This window comes from Dermacentor variabilis, chromosome 1 (assembly GCF_050947875.1).
Source record: "Dermacentor variabilis isolate Ectoservices chromosome 1, ASM5094787v1, whole genome shotgun sequence".
Classification (NCBI taxonomy): Eukaryota; Metazoa; Arthropoda; class Arachnida; order Ixodida; family Ixodidae; genus Dermacentor; species Dermacentor variabilis.
In genome coordinates this window covers 159779663-159795768 of record NC_134568.1, presented here as the reverse complement: position 1 = coordinate 159795768, position 16106 = coordinate 159779663, and the positions used below count along the sequence as shown (strand labels likewise).

Below are 16106 nucleotides of genomic sequence, written 5' to 3'. Positions count from 1 at the left end.
GGTGTAGATTTGTGCGAATGGGCAGTAATCTCAATCGATTGCCTTGTCTTCGGGTATACGAGGTACAATCACTTTCGCGCTCGGCACCGGACGTGTCAACGCCTGTGGCCAAGAGCGTGCACTGGAGAAATGCTGCATGCGTGGAGCGCGGTTGCTCTGCATCCAGTGCCGAGTTATGCAAAATCTCACAAAAGTAATTATATCTCCGAAAGCAACTGACCAAGAATGCTGCTCCACGACATAGCTGCCACTGCTGATCGAAGCATGCAGTACACTTTGTATTGTCGGCAGTGCAGTTCTATATCCTCGCAAGCTTGCCAAAGTAAGCTAACGGAATTTTGACACCAGAGTTTTGTTCTGCGATGCATTACCTATATGTGCTGTCTCATTTCGTAGCAACAAAATTCTCGCGAAAGTGAAATTTTCGCGTTTCTTGCCCATTTCATTATTTTGAGGTTCAACTGTATAGCGGATTCCTGTACACGGCTGCTATTGTGCAATGGCTGACATCACGCAAGAAGGGTGTTTGAATCAGTGTGCTTCTTTCTAGTGTTACTGTGCATATTTATTGACGGAAGTTTCATAAACAAGCTGAAGTAAGGGAAAATGTGCTTTCTAACTTAAATAATAATTGCACACTTCCGGTAGAAGCTGACTATCAAACGCTCATGCTCTGCCGCGGCTGCCCGCGTAGGAATTAAACTTTGGCCACCCTGCTTATCGGTCTTGTAGCCGTCAGGTCTCGCTAATTTTCACTTGTGAATGCTAAACTAGCCTTGAACCACATGAAACTTAAGTTCAGACCACACACACTCCTGGTGGTTCCTGGTTAGATGCTTTGGCAGACTTATTGCTAGCGTTTAAAAATGCGCAAGTGGGATGCGGCTACTATTTGTCGGTCAAGCTGGTGAAGGACAAAGCCGGTCCGCACTACGTGGGACAGTCAGACTGGAGCATAAGAGCGCGGACATGCACTCAAGCCCTATTATGCACAAAGCAAACGGTGCGCATATGCACTACTGTTGCATGTAGCTGCAGTCTGCTATGTAGCGTAGATACCGCAGCCGCTGCAGGGTGCTGTGACGAGTCCACTGTGGCTCTATGAGGATAATCAGGTTTGGCTTATGTTCGGCACATCGTAGTAGGTGCCAAAATCGTAAGTAGTGGCATCTAACTTAACATCCAAAATCAAACTTAAACTGTGCACCATGGTGACATTCAGTTGGCAGACCGTTGTGGGCACGCCCCGCTCCTCCGTAGCCTTCGCAGTGCAAGGCATTAAAGTAGGAGCAGAAGCACCGCGAAGGGCGTGCTTGATTGCCAATAACTCTGCTTCTGCTAATCGCTTTGAATTACTTTTTACGGTAAAACATTTCTGAAATAACCTATTTTAACTTCAAATGCATTTCTCCACTTCAGTAAAAAGTGATTCGGGCCCCTTTAAGCATATCTAGCCTAAACAAAGGCTTGCCTAATTTCTTCACAAGAAAATAAAATTGCATGCAGTAAGGGGTTAATAACACTTGATATGTTATTTTTGCCCTTCATGAGCGCCCAAGTTGAACGCATTTGACATAAAAGTATGCTTACAATGCAATTATGGGCTCTTTTCTGCTTTTGATTGAAGTTCTTACTATTTACAAGTGTGTGGTCATAAACTGAATAAGTCGCAGCATGGCAGTTGATATAGTTTCATGTATTCATTGCAGAGCTCCCCCAGAGACTTCAAGAATTGGCTGCTTGGATGGAGCCGACTCTGAAGCTGCCCTCATATAACCATGAATCGGTGGGCTACCTCATGGGCTGTGTGAAGGCAGCAGCTGACTCGGCTGCATCTCTGCCTCCAATGCTGATTACTGCACTGCGCATACTTCAGCACCTGGGCCTGCCACCTCAAGATTTCCGCTCAGGGGAATCTGGTACGTGTTGCCGTGGTTGTTGTACTTGCGGTCTCTATTTTGGATGGGAATCTTGGTATATTAAACCAGATGCTGAGAGTGTAAAGGTGAGCCTATGCAGAAACAGCCACTGTGTTTTTATGTTGTTATGCTCTCTTGTTTCAAACAGTGTTTTGTGCTTGTTGACGCTGTGTCATGAGCCCTACTTGTGGACACAACATAACTGCATTTTAATAAGCAGGAAACTATTGTTGAAAGTAAACGATAGAGACCAAGGTTCTTCCCATGGTTGGTAGCAGAGAAGTTCTGCCTACTACTTCAGTTGACCACCCAAGGTAGTGGTCTACCGCCCACCTCCGTGACAATGGCACTGGTCGATTTGGCCAAAATTTTTCATTTTTCATTTTCTGCAATCTTCAGGGGTTCATTTAACAGATGGGGAAATATTGCAAAGAAATATGCAGTAAAATCTGCAAAGATAGTACTTATATAGTGTGTGTTTGACAAAAATTGGGTAGAAAATTATGTTTGTAGAGGTGCCGTCTCACCGTGGATTGCCAGGCCTTTAGTTGATGCAGCGGCGCCATCGTAGTACTGTAGTAAAGGGGAGAGATTGGAGGTTCAGATAACCACAATGTCATATTTCTCAATGCAAGAATAAAAGTAAAAGAAGCAAGTAAAAGGAGGAAAAACTAATATTGCGATCAAGGAAGTTCCTTGGTCGTTATCTGTTACTGCTGTGATGCTTTTCTTGGCTGATGCGTATTTTAAACGCTGGCACTTCTGTTTTGCGCGCATTTGGCAGTGGTGAGCTGTGCATTTCTGTCCCGGTAACGTTTGCTGATCGCTATTGGCCTCAAACTCCCCCACTGGAAAAGCTGGCGCCACCATCGGCGTGACGTGCTATTAGGGATCACGTGGACATAGCAGCTGCGTTGGCTGCTTCGGGAGCGCCGAAGCGAGCTGAAAACGAGAGTTTAAATTCCCTCGTACGCTGCGGTCCTCATTTAGTGACGAGATTTTCCCGCTTCGAGTGTCTTCTTTACAACGCTTGAAAGCACTACAATAGGTAGTAGCTGCCTTTGCAGGCGTGCAACATGGTAGACTACTGCTCGGTGCTGCAGTGCCGGACGTACGCAACGGAGCCCGGTGTCAGCCTTATTCACACGTAGCTGCAGGACAAGAAGCTGTGTGAAGCTTGGCACGCGAAACATAAAACCGGCAAACAGTCATCGGCTGCAACTCGGGTATGCAGCAAGCACAGACGCGAGGAAGATTTCTGCTACGGCACTGGGTCTGCGATGTTTGGAAAACGCGCACTGAGATGCTCGCCCGAGTCCACTGTCCGACTAATCTTATGACGGTTTGGTCTATGAACTTGTCGATGCTATAGATACTGGCAAGTTCACTGGAGTGGAAAGGGAGCAGTAAGTAGCACATTAAAAAAAAGCGTGGCATATGGTCATGTTTATGTTATGAATTAATGCACTGGATTACAAAAAAGCAGCAGCGGGAAATCGCACGCTGAGAACACCAATAAACACACAGTGCAACGCAACTCGAGAAATAATATTGAAACGTCCAAGAATTTAGAAGAAAAAAAAAAAAAGAAAAAGATTGAATTGTCGCGATGGCACATCACAGCCCCCCCCCCCCCCCCCCCCCGTGGGCGTCGGAGTCTCTACAATGAAATTATTTTTGAACAGCTCTGATAGCGCCCACGCAACAATGGTTGCTTCTATACTGTGTCAAATGCCCATATTCTGCGGCCTAAAGCTCATGGCATGGTGCGAAAATGTGCACGCGGCGAAAGTGAAACAGTGCGCGGACAAGCATGCAGACGCGCAGTTGGTTGCTGCGAATCTGTGCGATCACTGCATTGCGGCTTCATTCTATTACGCTCCGTTTAATTATACAAACACTATAAGAACATATTTCACATAGTTTGCTCTCAGCGTTTACCTGCCTTTCACGCAAGAAGCCGGTTCAGGAGACTCCATCGTGGCAACCGCGCGCAGTGACGTTCACTGTACATATTCGGTAAAGAGATAGCGTCTGTAAACGATTCTGTGCTTTCAGTTTGCCCAAGATTATTATTTAAGACAGTAAAAAACTTATCTCGTTTTGAAAGTACTTACAGAAATGTCCGGGAGAGCTTGTGCGTGGTGTTTTCAGTGAGCGCTGACAGCAAAACCTATGAGGAGCGGGCCGCATGATCCCTCATACTACGCCAGCGAGGCGCTTCCGATAGATGGCGACTCCGTAACTCCTCGCCGCCAATAGGGCAACACTTCAAGGTCTGCCTGGCCGGCTCGCATTTCTTTCATTAGTAGACCTAACTGGTACTGAACAGTGATTGGGTCACGATTCGTGATTCATGAAGAGAATCTACATTTTCTTGTGGCAGCAAGGCTACATCGTACAGTCGGGGAACAGATATCTCTGTGTTGAAGCTCTTCAAAACACACCTAAGAAGTCGCCTGAAAGAAGGGTCGTAAGGGCATGATGCCAAGAACTATCCATTCAGCAAGGAGGTAGAGAAACGGGCCAGACTTGAGCGGAGGCTTAAAGTGTAAGTGATAGTTGCAGAATTAAATTATATTTTAATATGTGAATGTCTTGAAAATAGAATATTGCTCTATGTACCATTCGAAATGGCGAAATAGTTGCATAGGGGTGGGAAGGGGAGTGAAGCTTTATTGTGTGAGCGTTTACTGGCAATGCCTCCTTGGCACTTACAAGTGCCATGAATAGTCGCCTGTTTTTGAGAGATGTTGGACATGAGAAAACAAATTTGAGGAATGTACACATGATGAATATTTTTTTAAATTTTACTTATTGTCAGTTTGATGGTCTTGAATAGAGAATTTATGTGTGTTTGGGAGACACATTGTGGTGGTCACTTCACTTCCATCATAATGCACAGCTTGTTTTACATTGTGCACATGTTTGGCTTCAAATAAGCTTTAGCCTTTGAGTGTCGATTTTTTTCGCCATATGCGACCACCCAGTGTCGATTTTTTTTTATTGCAGATTCCAATTCTTCTGAGGGACCTATTCCGAAAAAAATTTACCGTATTTTTTTTAGGGTGGCCGTAAAATGAGAAAAAGATATTTTGTGTTGGTATATATGTACTGTTTATTCATGAATAACAATCAAAAAAGGAAATAAGCTTTTAACAATTAAAAATTAGATGCATTGTTATACACATAAGGCTTAGAAAATGCGCACAAGAGCATATTTTGCAACTGTCAAATGTTCCTGCTCTTGCACTAATATTTATGTCCATAGCGTAATCGAACTGTGTAGGTGAGCGCACTCAAGAAAAATGTGATTGTGTGCCCGTCAAAACAGCAAAACATGTGACAAACTTCCGCTAATATTCATCTTATCGCCAACCAGAGGCAAATACGTAGTTTTCGCGAGTCTCCAAAAAAAAAAAAGAAAAGGAAACGCATGCATGGTGGCATCCTTCCTATGCGCACCCCTGTGAGCACTAAATGAGCAAGAAGCAGGCGGTCGCCTTTTGAGTGATTAGTAACGAGATAGCCATCAGTTTTGCAATCGGAAGAAGCTGAAACCGCCCGCGGAACAGAACCCAAACTGTCGCCCGCCCGCGAACGCGCCAATGCACGAGCGGTAGTATATAGACGTGCCGGACCAAACTAGCTCTAAAACAAACCGTGCAACGAAAACCGTGAAAGGGAGGCGCGAGAAAAAAATTCCCTGTATTCCCATGTAGTAGCAGCACATGCCAGAAAAGAAAGTTAGGAAATTGGCGCGCATTTTAAATGTACAGACGGACCCGTAAATATGTGGCATCAACCATTTTGGACTTGTTCGCGGCGCCGTATATTTACGTCATTGACCTTGAAAGGGTTAATTTTGCAATATTTGCCCCTACGCTGCCAAAATTTTATTGATGCCTGGAAGGCTTTATAATCCTGCTTTAAGTTCCAATTCATGTGAAAACATCTCTAGGGAGCCCAGAGGTAACAACTCAATTACAAAAAGATGTGTGCTCACCAACGACTAATGATTTATTTTGTGAATAGCGAAGTGTACTGGAGAGAGTGGAAGAAAACATGCAAAGGAGCTAGAACATAAGAAAAAAAAAGAAGAAAGGAAAAAAATTTGCACATAGTATTCACCAGAGCAAGAACATCAGGGGCATTATCTTGCTAACAGATAATGGGAAAAACAGCAGGGAAATTGTCTTACAAAAAGAAAATGACAGAGAGGCAGCATGTGACAGGAATGTAGGCAGCCGAGGCCGGATGTTTATGTATGGATGCCTTTAAAAATTAATTTTAGAAATCTTGATCAAGTTGACAGGTGGAGCATGTAGCACTAATTCACATAGTGCCTCGTTTCACCTGCTTAATATGTTGTGTGGATGAATAAGGACTATTTTTCTGCAAAGACAATACTGCACCCTGCAAGAAGCTGTGCGGGTTCCAGCACATCAACCGAGAGCTTTCCACCCAGCAACGTGGGTGGAGCTGCTGGCAGTACTGAACATAGCCTGACGCTAAAGCCACCTGGTGCTGCTCTTGATGCCTATAGTTTTCCAATTTTTTCTGTTTCTTTTGTATTTGAACTAGTACAAGTCTGATTTATCTCAATCACAAACTTATCATTTTATCACACCTGTGTATAGTACTTGTTCTTGCTAAACTTTTGTAATATGCTGTCATTCATTACAGATGACGAGGAAGAATTGAAATACAAATATGTCATCATGCAGATATTTGCCCACAATGGACTTTCCAGTTTTCTGACTATATTACAGGTAAATACACTGCGCTTGTGTTTTACTAAGGGTGTGCAAACACAGTAAACCCTCCTTATAACAAAGTCACGGGGACAGGAAATTGACTTCATTATAAGCAGTATTTTCTAAGGGTGCGGGAATACCCAATAGTAGATTTCGAGTTAAATATCGAATGGAATAATTAAAAAAAGCCAAATGTCGAATTAAATATGGAATATAAAAAATTTAACTAAACTTTTATGATTCCAAATGTTGTGCAATGTACAGTGCTGCAATACTCAGGAGGCTAATCACATTACATAAGAATCTTGATAGCTATCAGTTAATTAGGTACAGAGGTGTTCAAAAGTTTCCAGGCCACAACTTGTGCGAACACGTTGACTTTGTGCCCATGTGGCGTGTCATGTATCTGATTGTAAGAGCTCCAAGGTTTTTGTGAAGAGGGTAAGGGAGACTGTTTCTGACCACCCACAGTTTCCGAGTGCCAAAATTACTCCAGGAGCCCTGCCACTTGCTTGAGAATGAACGTTTTCGAACGTGCTGTGGCCTGGGAACTTTTGACCACCCCTGTTCCTATGAATCAAGATGCATAGTATGTTCTGATGTTATTAAAGGGAACACCAAATTAGTATGCCTGCACTGATAACAACTCAGTTTGTATACAAAGGTCTGGAAAATATTTGTGATTTGTGGAATATCTGTCAAATAGAATTAAGGGCTTTCTTTCCCTCTGAAGCTGAAGAAATAGTGAAGTTGTCCTAAATACCAGTGGGGTCTTCATCTTAATAGTGAGCCAGACTGTGCTTAATGGCAATCTTCTATTGCTTAGAAAGTATTGCTTTCCCGTTTTCTTCCAGAAAAAAAAAAGAGTTTTTATATCTTTATGGCAGGTGGTTTCTGTGGGTTGTCAGCTTATTATAAGGCCAATTGGCACAACAGACAAAAGTGGGGAATGCACATCACGTCACTCAGCACTGCTCCGCGCAGTCATTGGCGCCACACGCATTGATCGTGGTCAGCGCTGATGTTAAAGAGTTCTCAATTGGGAGGCCCACGCCAAGTTCGCATGACGTCATCACCCCCCACCTTTATTTATTTTTTTTCGAAACGAGGGGCCACCCTACGGTATTCGGCAAGGATACCGGCCGTGAACATGCAATGGTCATTCCATGCACTCACTTTCATGTACGAGGCGGTTTGTCGGCTTTCTGAGGGTCGTGCAACCGCTGTGAATAAATCTGTGTTGATTGGGTAACTGTTACTTTACTTGCTGACTCATGATGACGCAGCTCAGGTGGCCTAACAGGCTAGACAGTGCGTCAAATAGTGTGGCTGTGACGAAAATTTGCCGCCAGCCTATGTGATAAGGGACCGCTCTTCGCATGTGCTCTTGTGCTTTCCATACGTGCTGCTGCTGTAGTTTCCTCTGTCCGCGTCGCGTTAATCGTTTTGATTGGTATCGATGACCTGGATGAACCGTGCACTGATGGAGATCACATGTCATGGGAACGCAGGGTGTGTCAAGGCACTGAGCATGGCCGGTTCATTCACCGAATGCACCGATATCCGAAAAATCAAATATTCAAGAAATTAAATGTTCAAGAAATTGAATATTAGGTATTCGATTCGTGAATCAAATTATGGAAACATTCGTTATTCAATTTGAAATTGAAATTCAAGTATTCGCACACCCCCTAGTATATTGAAGCCATGAGAGAGTCATAGTAACATGGGGACATGCAAGACTTCGAATAATGTGATACAGTCGACTCTCGTTACAATGGACCCTGATAATCTGACAAAAAACGTCCGTTTTATCCAAAGTCCGTAATATCCGAGACGCCTCACTTCCGAAATTTTCGTCGCAATGTCTAACAACTTTATTGCAAAGAGTGAGCGATGAGCGTCCAAAGTAAAAAACAAGCAAAAAAAAATTGCGGTTATGCCTGAAAGGCGAAGCATTGATTGCTATAGCAAATTAAGCAAGATAAGCATGGCAGCAGCAGCGAGCAAATTCAGCTTCGTGCTGTCTCTCGCTTCAACACGAACTAAACGTCGAAAGCACAGCACATACGAAGCTACCGACACTGGGCACGCTTTGTCCACATTGCAGATCGCTTTCAAGGTATGGCGCCCGTGGCGCACACTTTGTTCACATCGCAGATCGCTTTTAAGATATGGCAGCCTTGCCGTTAACAGCAGCCACAGGAGTAGTAGCTCGCCCCTTGCCTCCCACCCATGCCTTGCATGCGAAAGACGGCGCACTTCCTCCCGCTTTCCTCCTTTCCTTGCGTGCAAGATATTGAGCCGTGATCGTTGGCTGACCCTCACAAGTCAATTGCCAGCCTGTGTCGACATGGCAAAAGTCCGTTTTATATGCCTGGTTTTGACAAAAATTGTCGCTAATTTCGTCCGCTGTAGCTGATAGTCCGTTGTAGCGCGGTCCACTAAAAGTGAACTTCGTTGCATTAAGAAAATAGGCAGACCACACTAAGGTTGAAATATAGTCCATTACATCTGAAAGTCTGTTGTATGCGTGTCCATTGTAACGAGCGTAGACTGTATTTAAAATAAAGCGATTTCGTTAAAACTAGGGTTTACTGTACTCATATAGTATACAAATATCAAGTTTATCTGTATCGAAAAAATGGCACAGATTTTGAACTTGGATATTGTGCGACTTTATCAGGCATCGTGGCTCAGGACTAAGAATTAAGCTGTCAAGTACGTTCTTACATCCCGGATGAGCCCCCACATGTCAAGTACGTTCTTTATTTCGGGCAATCCTCGGCGCACGCACACGCACGCAGTCTTCGTTTTGTCCCACCGCACCGCACGTGGCTTGCTCCGCCGATTACTTCACTCACTCACTTCGTTGTTGCGCGCTTCCTTCATGCCGACCGCGCGCACATGCCTTCCATGTGTTACCTCCCCGCCACACACCGTTCCCTACCGTCCCATGGATGACTCTGCACAGTTGCCTACCGTCTCGTGCCTGTGACTCTATGCCACCTGGCGTCGGCCCGGTACCCTCACAAAGCATAGACTTAGAATTAAGAAAATGTTCGGAATTTCATTAGCACAGTGTGAAGGCCGGCTTTAGAAAAGTATATTTGAAATAGGTCATATTTGTGTCATTAATAAAGTTGTGTAGAAGTTTGTTGAATATAACCAACTCCTTTATGTTACCTTTTATGTAACGTAATTCCAGTATAAATGCCAGCTGACTTGGGAGCATCCCATAGGCCAAAGTGGGAAGGAAGCATACATGGATGGTCTGAGAAAATGACTAGAGATTACACAGCTAATATAATTCTTCACAGCACAATGTGGAAGATATTAGTATAAACAAAGGATGTTGGGCAAGGAGATACAACCTCTTGTTAATTATTGGCTACACATCAGAAAGAAATATTTCAAGGACTAGATTGGGAAGGATTAGGTGTAAGGATTACCCGAGAATACTTAACTTGTGGTTAGCAGATAAAGCTCTGTTCTGCAGTGTTGCAGGTAACTTAAATTATTGAAGACTTTGAACTGCCTATGTGGCATTAAGGTAGGTTTGGAGATTCATATGTAGAAAAATAATGCTCAGTAGTTTGGCGAGGGAACAAGAGTTCAAGTTTGGTAGTCAGCTTCTTGAGGCAGTAAAGGAGTGTGTAGCACACTCAGATCATAAGAAATCTGCAGACAAATAAAAATGGGTGGGAGTGCATTTAGCAGACACTTGCAGGTCATGAACGTCAGCTTACCGATGCTCTTGAAAAGCATATTGCTATATTCTGCTTGTACTAACCTATCTAGCCAAAACTTGGAGGATAACAAAGAAACCTGGAAGGAAGCCAAAGACTACACAACTAGCAAGCAATGGAGCAGAATATTAGAGAGGCGTAACGCTAGGCGAGGAAGAGAGCAGTATGGATTAGCAAGCAATTGTGGGTAGCTAATATTCTATAGTGCATGTAATGCATAGAGTACATATGTAAAGTGTGGTCTACTAGACTACTAGAGTAACACAATGGGTGCTAAGATTGACTGCAACACACAGTCAAGTGCAGCAGAGATTGGCTGATGGGATAAGGAAACCTCTATGTGTGGCATGAAGTCTGGGGTAACTGGAGATTGATGGTATCACCGTAGTGCTAGTGTAAGGTAATTAAAATTAATGTATGATGTTAACCCTTTGAGGGTCGATTTTCTTGACCGTAAGTGACCGCCCAGGGTCGATTTTTTTATTGCAGATTCCAATTCTTCTGAGGGACCTATTTCGAAAAAAATTTACCGTAATTTTTTTAGGGTGACTATAAAGTGAGAAAAAGATATCTTGCGTTAGTGTAAATGTACTGTTTAGTCATGAATAACAAAAATAAAAAAAGGAAATAAGTTTATAAGAATTAAAAATTTGATGCATGGTTATACACATAAGGCTTGGAAAATGCGCACACGAGAATATTTTGCAAGTGTCAAATGTTCCTGCTCTTGCACTAATATTTACGTCCATAGCGTAATCGAACTGTGTAGGTGAGCGCACTCAAGAAAAATGTGGTTGTGTGCCCGTCAAAACAGCAAAACATGTAACAAACTTCCGCTAATCTTCACCTTATCGCCAACCAGAGGCAAATATTTTTTGCGAGTCTTCAAAAAAAGAAAAGGAAACGCATGAACGGCAGCACCCTTCCTATGCGCTACCCTGTGTGCACCAAATGAGCAAGGAACAAGCGGTCGCCCTTCCCACATAGTGGCAACACATGCCAGAAAAGAAGAAGTTAGGAAATTGGCGCGTGTTTTAAATGTACATACAGCGCCGTAAATATACGGCATTGACCATTTTGGACTTTTCGCGGCGCCGTATATTTACGTTATTGACCCTGAAAGAGTAATAGTATATTGTGAAGTCCTAAGCATCGTTTGACGATTGTGGTGGCTTGGGAGTAAAAATAATGGTATTTGCTTCCAACACACTAGAAATACTTTCTTTGTATTTCAAAGAAGGCAGAATTTTAAACTCTAAACAAACCTTGACTGCATCAACAATGGATTGGCAGGAAATGATGCAGTCAATGCAATCAGTGCATTTTACCAGTGCTTACATATGGGGCAGAGACTTGGAGACTGACAAAGAAGCTTGAGAACAAGTTAAGGACCATGCAAAGAGCGATGCAATGAAGATTGCTAGGCATAACTTTAAAAGACAGAAAGAGAGCGGTTAGGATCAGAGAGCAAACGGGTATAACCGATATTCTAATTGACAATAAGAGAAAAAGATGGAGCTGGGCAAGTCATGTAATGTGCCGGTTAGATCATCGTTGGACCATTAGGGTTACAGAATGGGTACCAAGAGAAGGGAAACGCAGTTGAGGATGGCAGAAGACAAGGTGGAGCAATGAAATTAGGAAATTTGCAGGCACTAGTTGGAATCGGTTGGTGCAGGATGGGTAATTGGAGATCGCAGGGTGAGGCCTTCGTCCTGCAGTGAACATAAAACAAACAGGCTGATGATGAGTATGATGATGATGGTGCAAACTTTAAAAAATTCTGGATGAGACCAGCCAATTTCTGAAAACCATGAATATGCTATCCAATACCATCCATATGATATGATGTTTCAAAAGGCATGATATTATATTGAAGACCAAGTGAGTAAATAATAGCAGATTGTTTTCTGAGAAATAACATGTTTTATAGGCACCCATATGGTCAGGAAATGGTGCATGTCAGTTTGCTGCGATTCAAAAGTTGAAGCTATGAACAAACCAGTGTAAAAAGATTTTGGGCACCCACTCTGCTCATTGTGGTTAGTTACAGATAATTTGAAGATTGTTTAACATTTATGTGTACTCATATTTTTTTATTTTTATAGAATACTGTCAATCCCCCATGGGGATTATTACAGGGGTGAGCAGCATGTCACAACTCATCAATGAACTGTACTAAAACATTCTATAAAAAAAGAGCACATAATGATAGGAGACTATACAAGAATAGCAGTAGTACATTCAGACATAATAATACACACAATGAAGCCAATGTACCTCAACCAGCAGGGAAACTAGAAAAAAAAAAGCAGAGTAAAAAGCATCATTCAGATACAAAATGCTCAGAACAAAAAGTGTAGGCAAGTGCTTTCCTGTCACAAACTGAAGCAGGATGGATTGCATGGCGAAAGTAATTTAACTACTTATATTGACAACTCATTTTAGGTTAATACTGCAAGCTCAATTAATTCCATAAATTTTGCTAGAGTTGGCTGCTGTGTTGCAACTACATCCAGTGTATTCCCCAATGTATTCCATTCGCGAATTGAGCGTGGGAAGAAAGAATAGTGAAAAGTATTATTAATAAATGGATATTCTACAAGTTCCCATGCATGCCTTCTTCTAGTCCGTCTAGTATCACGAAATTTCAAGTAAGAGTCGGGGTTTATACGGAATGATGTATGCAATAGCTGGTATATCAATTTGAGCTGAAAAAGCTTTGCGTAACTTTCAAGGGTAGCTAGACCAATACGCTGTAACAGAGCAGTAGGCTAGTCAAGGCATCCGTAAGTATAGGAAACAGTAAGGGAACATTTCAACGTAGGTCTATACTTGGTGCACTGATGTGGAAGGCTTTATACTTGCTATATTAACCCTTGTGTTCTAAAAACCTTAAAGCATACATGTGAACGGAAAACATTCAATTGGTTTTTGAGCACCCCTCATATTTTTGTACTTTTTGTACTCTCATTTCATGTTTTTGTTATGATTGTTTGTCCTCGTAATACTTGCACAACTGAGCTAGATCATATTAAGGATGCCATCACCCTCACATTCTTTTCATGGCCTTTGAAACATTTCCAGAAAATTTCTGAGGAGTTCTTGAAGCCTTGGCACGGTTCGGCCTCTTTGGTTGCACAGCAAGGAGCTCTTGTAGTGGCTGTGCTGAAGCCTATTGTGAACTTGCTGCAGTTCATGCTGGGCTACCTCATTTCTTGCAGAGGAACAGAGGTAAGCCATTGCTGTCTTCCCTTAGCAGTGTTCTTTCATAGGGCAACTGTGAGACCTGGGGGGGTATTCTGTAAGAGTCCATCTAGTGGACTGTCCATTTCGGTTGCTGCTGATTGGATGCACCTGTACGAGCGAGGAGGAGACGAGCGGCCCCAGCCAATCACCAGCAGCCAAAATGGACAGTCCACTAGGTACAGAATACCTCCTCAGTACTGTCTAATAATGCTGGACTTCACCAATGCATTTGCAAGTTGGAAGTTCTGCAGCGTAGCTGTAATGTGGACATAGGTTAATAAGCGTAAATGAGATGCATAACTGTAAATGAGAGGCATGTAAACACAGATGCTTAAGCACAAACATGTAGCCATCTGAAGGACCAACTGTCTCAGCATGCTGAAAATTGCAGGTATTTAAGGTGGAGTGGGTGGAGGGGGGTGGGGGGGTCTAATGGTTATGCAAGGGCAAGGTCACAAGTTTTGTTGGGGGTAGTTATGCCAGTTTTGGTAACTACTTGCATGGGCCCAGTTTTGAGGCTGTAAGAAAACAACTAAGTGCGTCGGGTAGAAACCCTGTACAGGTAAAATATATACCTTCTAGAATTCTAAACGCTTGCCTTGAAAGGACTAGCTAATGCATCGAGTTGATAATTTGTAGGGATAGAGTTTCTGGTGGGATAAACGTGGATATTTAAAGAGGCCCTGAACCACTTTTTATTGAAAAGGAGAAATGCATTTGAAGTTAAAATAGGCTATTTCAGAAATACTTTGCCGCAAAAAGTACTTCAATGCGTTCAGCAGAAGCGGAGTTATTGGCAATCAAGCACACGCTTTGCAGGGCTTCCGTTTATTCTTTTGCACTGCAAAGGCTACGGTGGTGCGGGGTGTGCCCACAACACTCCGCATTCTAAATGTCACCATGTTGTAAAGTTTAAATTTCATTTTGGATGTTAACTTATATGTCACTACTTCCGATTTTGGTGCCTACAACGCGCTAAATATAAGCCAGACGTAGTTGTGCTCAGCGAGCTGCAGTGTGCTTAGCCAGTGGACTCATTGCCACTTAGCCAGTTTTTCTCATTGTGGTTTCCGAAACTGTTTTCCTTCTTAAGCTCCAAAGGCTCCTAGGTTACTGTGTCCTACTTTCAATTTCAGTACAGTTAAACTTCAATATAACAAAGTCTGTAAAATCTGCAATTTGCTTCATTATATCAAAATTTCTTTATACCTAAATTTGACTTTTTATACAAATTAGCACAGAAGGGGCCACAAAATTTTCTAATTTGTCAGGCAGTCGAAAAAAGCAAGTTTTAATGCGAGAAAATTTCATTTTGTTGAATTTGAGAGTCGGTGCAAAAGATACAGTTTCATGCCGTGTTGGCTATATCCTCACATAGGCGGTACGAAGTGAAGCCAGCCATGCATTTGCATCCACTCCGCCCCCTCGGCTGATAGTGTCTCCAGCAGCGGGTAGTGAATGCTTCGTCTGCCTCTTGCTTCAACGTGTCTCTGAAACTCAAGATAACACAGTGCTAAACTCACGGGACGGCAGTGTACATGATGCCATGCCATCTTGGCACTTCCACTCTTTGGACACCTGGCACATTACCTCTAACAATGCGTGGGCTGCCATATGCGGCCAGCCTCACTGACAGCCATGTGCAGCCATGGCTGCACTAGACAAGGAGACGCATGCCAACCCGCCCCGCACTCCCTTCCTGCCTTTTTTCTTGGTGTGGGATGACGCAAAAGACAGCGCGCATCAAGCCACCATCCTACTTGGCTCACCCTCACATGCTTTCACTCGCACCTAAAGCATACAGCGACACAGTGTACGGAGCGTGATGGGTCTTACTGCTCTTTTACTTTACATGGAACATGACGCTGCTTCGCTTCGATGGTCGCTCTCGAGGTCACGTGGCACCAGATTTGAGAGGTGCGTTTGTAAGCAGTCGCATGTAATTGAAGCATTTGACCATCTTCATCTGCGGAAGTTTCCATTAGCCTACTTTGGCAAGTTTGCGAGGATATAGAACTGCATTGCTGACAGTACAAAGTGCACTGCATGCGTCTATCAACAGTGGCAGCACTGCCATGGAGCAGTATTCTCGGTCAATTGCTTTCGGAGATACGATCCATTTTGCGAAAACCATTCTGACCTATCAGGGCGGGCTAATGGTTGGTTTTAAATAAAAACAGATTGAAATAGTTTTATATTATAGCGGCCCTTATCTTGTATACCCGAAGGCAGTCGAACGAGATTACGGCCCCTTCACGCAAATCAATGTCCGGTGTCGAATCCGCATGCGATGCCTGTCGGGTGGCACCGAATCCAGCATTCTTGAAGCAAGGGATGCGTATTCCCAGATGATCGCTTAATCGCGTCCCAATGCATGGCACTCCATGCTGCGACCGCCATCTCAAGCGTCATAAACAATTCCACGTCAGTGG

The 16106-nt window shown here is 43.3% G+C and overlaps 1 protein-coding gene across 7 annotated transcripts in view; it reads left to right on the top strand.

Moving 5' to 3' along the window:
* Positions 1-16106, top strand: part of vir (VIR_N domain-containing protein) — a 372111-nt gene that overhangs the window by 176731 nt on the left and 179274 nt on the right. For all 7 annotated transcript variants that reach the window (XM_075698519.1, XM_075698512.1, XM_075698531.1 and 4 more), the window contains 3 exons: positions 1710-1919; positions 6606-6691; positions 13513-13659. In XM_075698519.1, coding sequence (XP_075554634.1) covers positions 1710-1919; positions 6606-6691; positions 13513-13659 — 443 coding nt within the window. The remainder of the gene's footprint in view (positions 1-1709; positions 1920-6605; positions 6692-13512; positions 13660-16106) is intronic.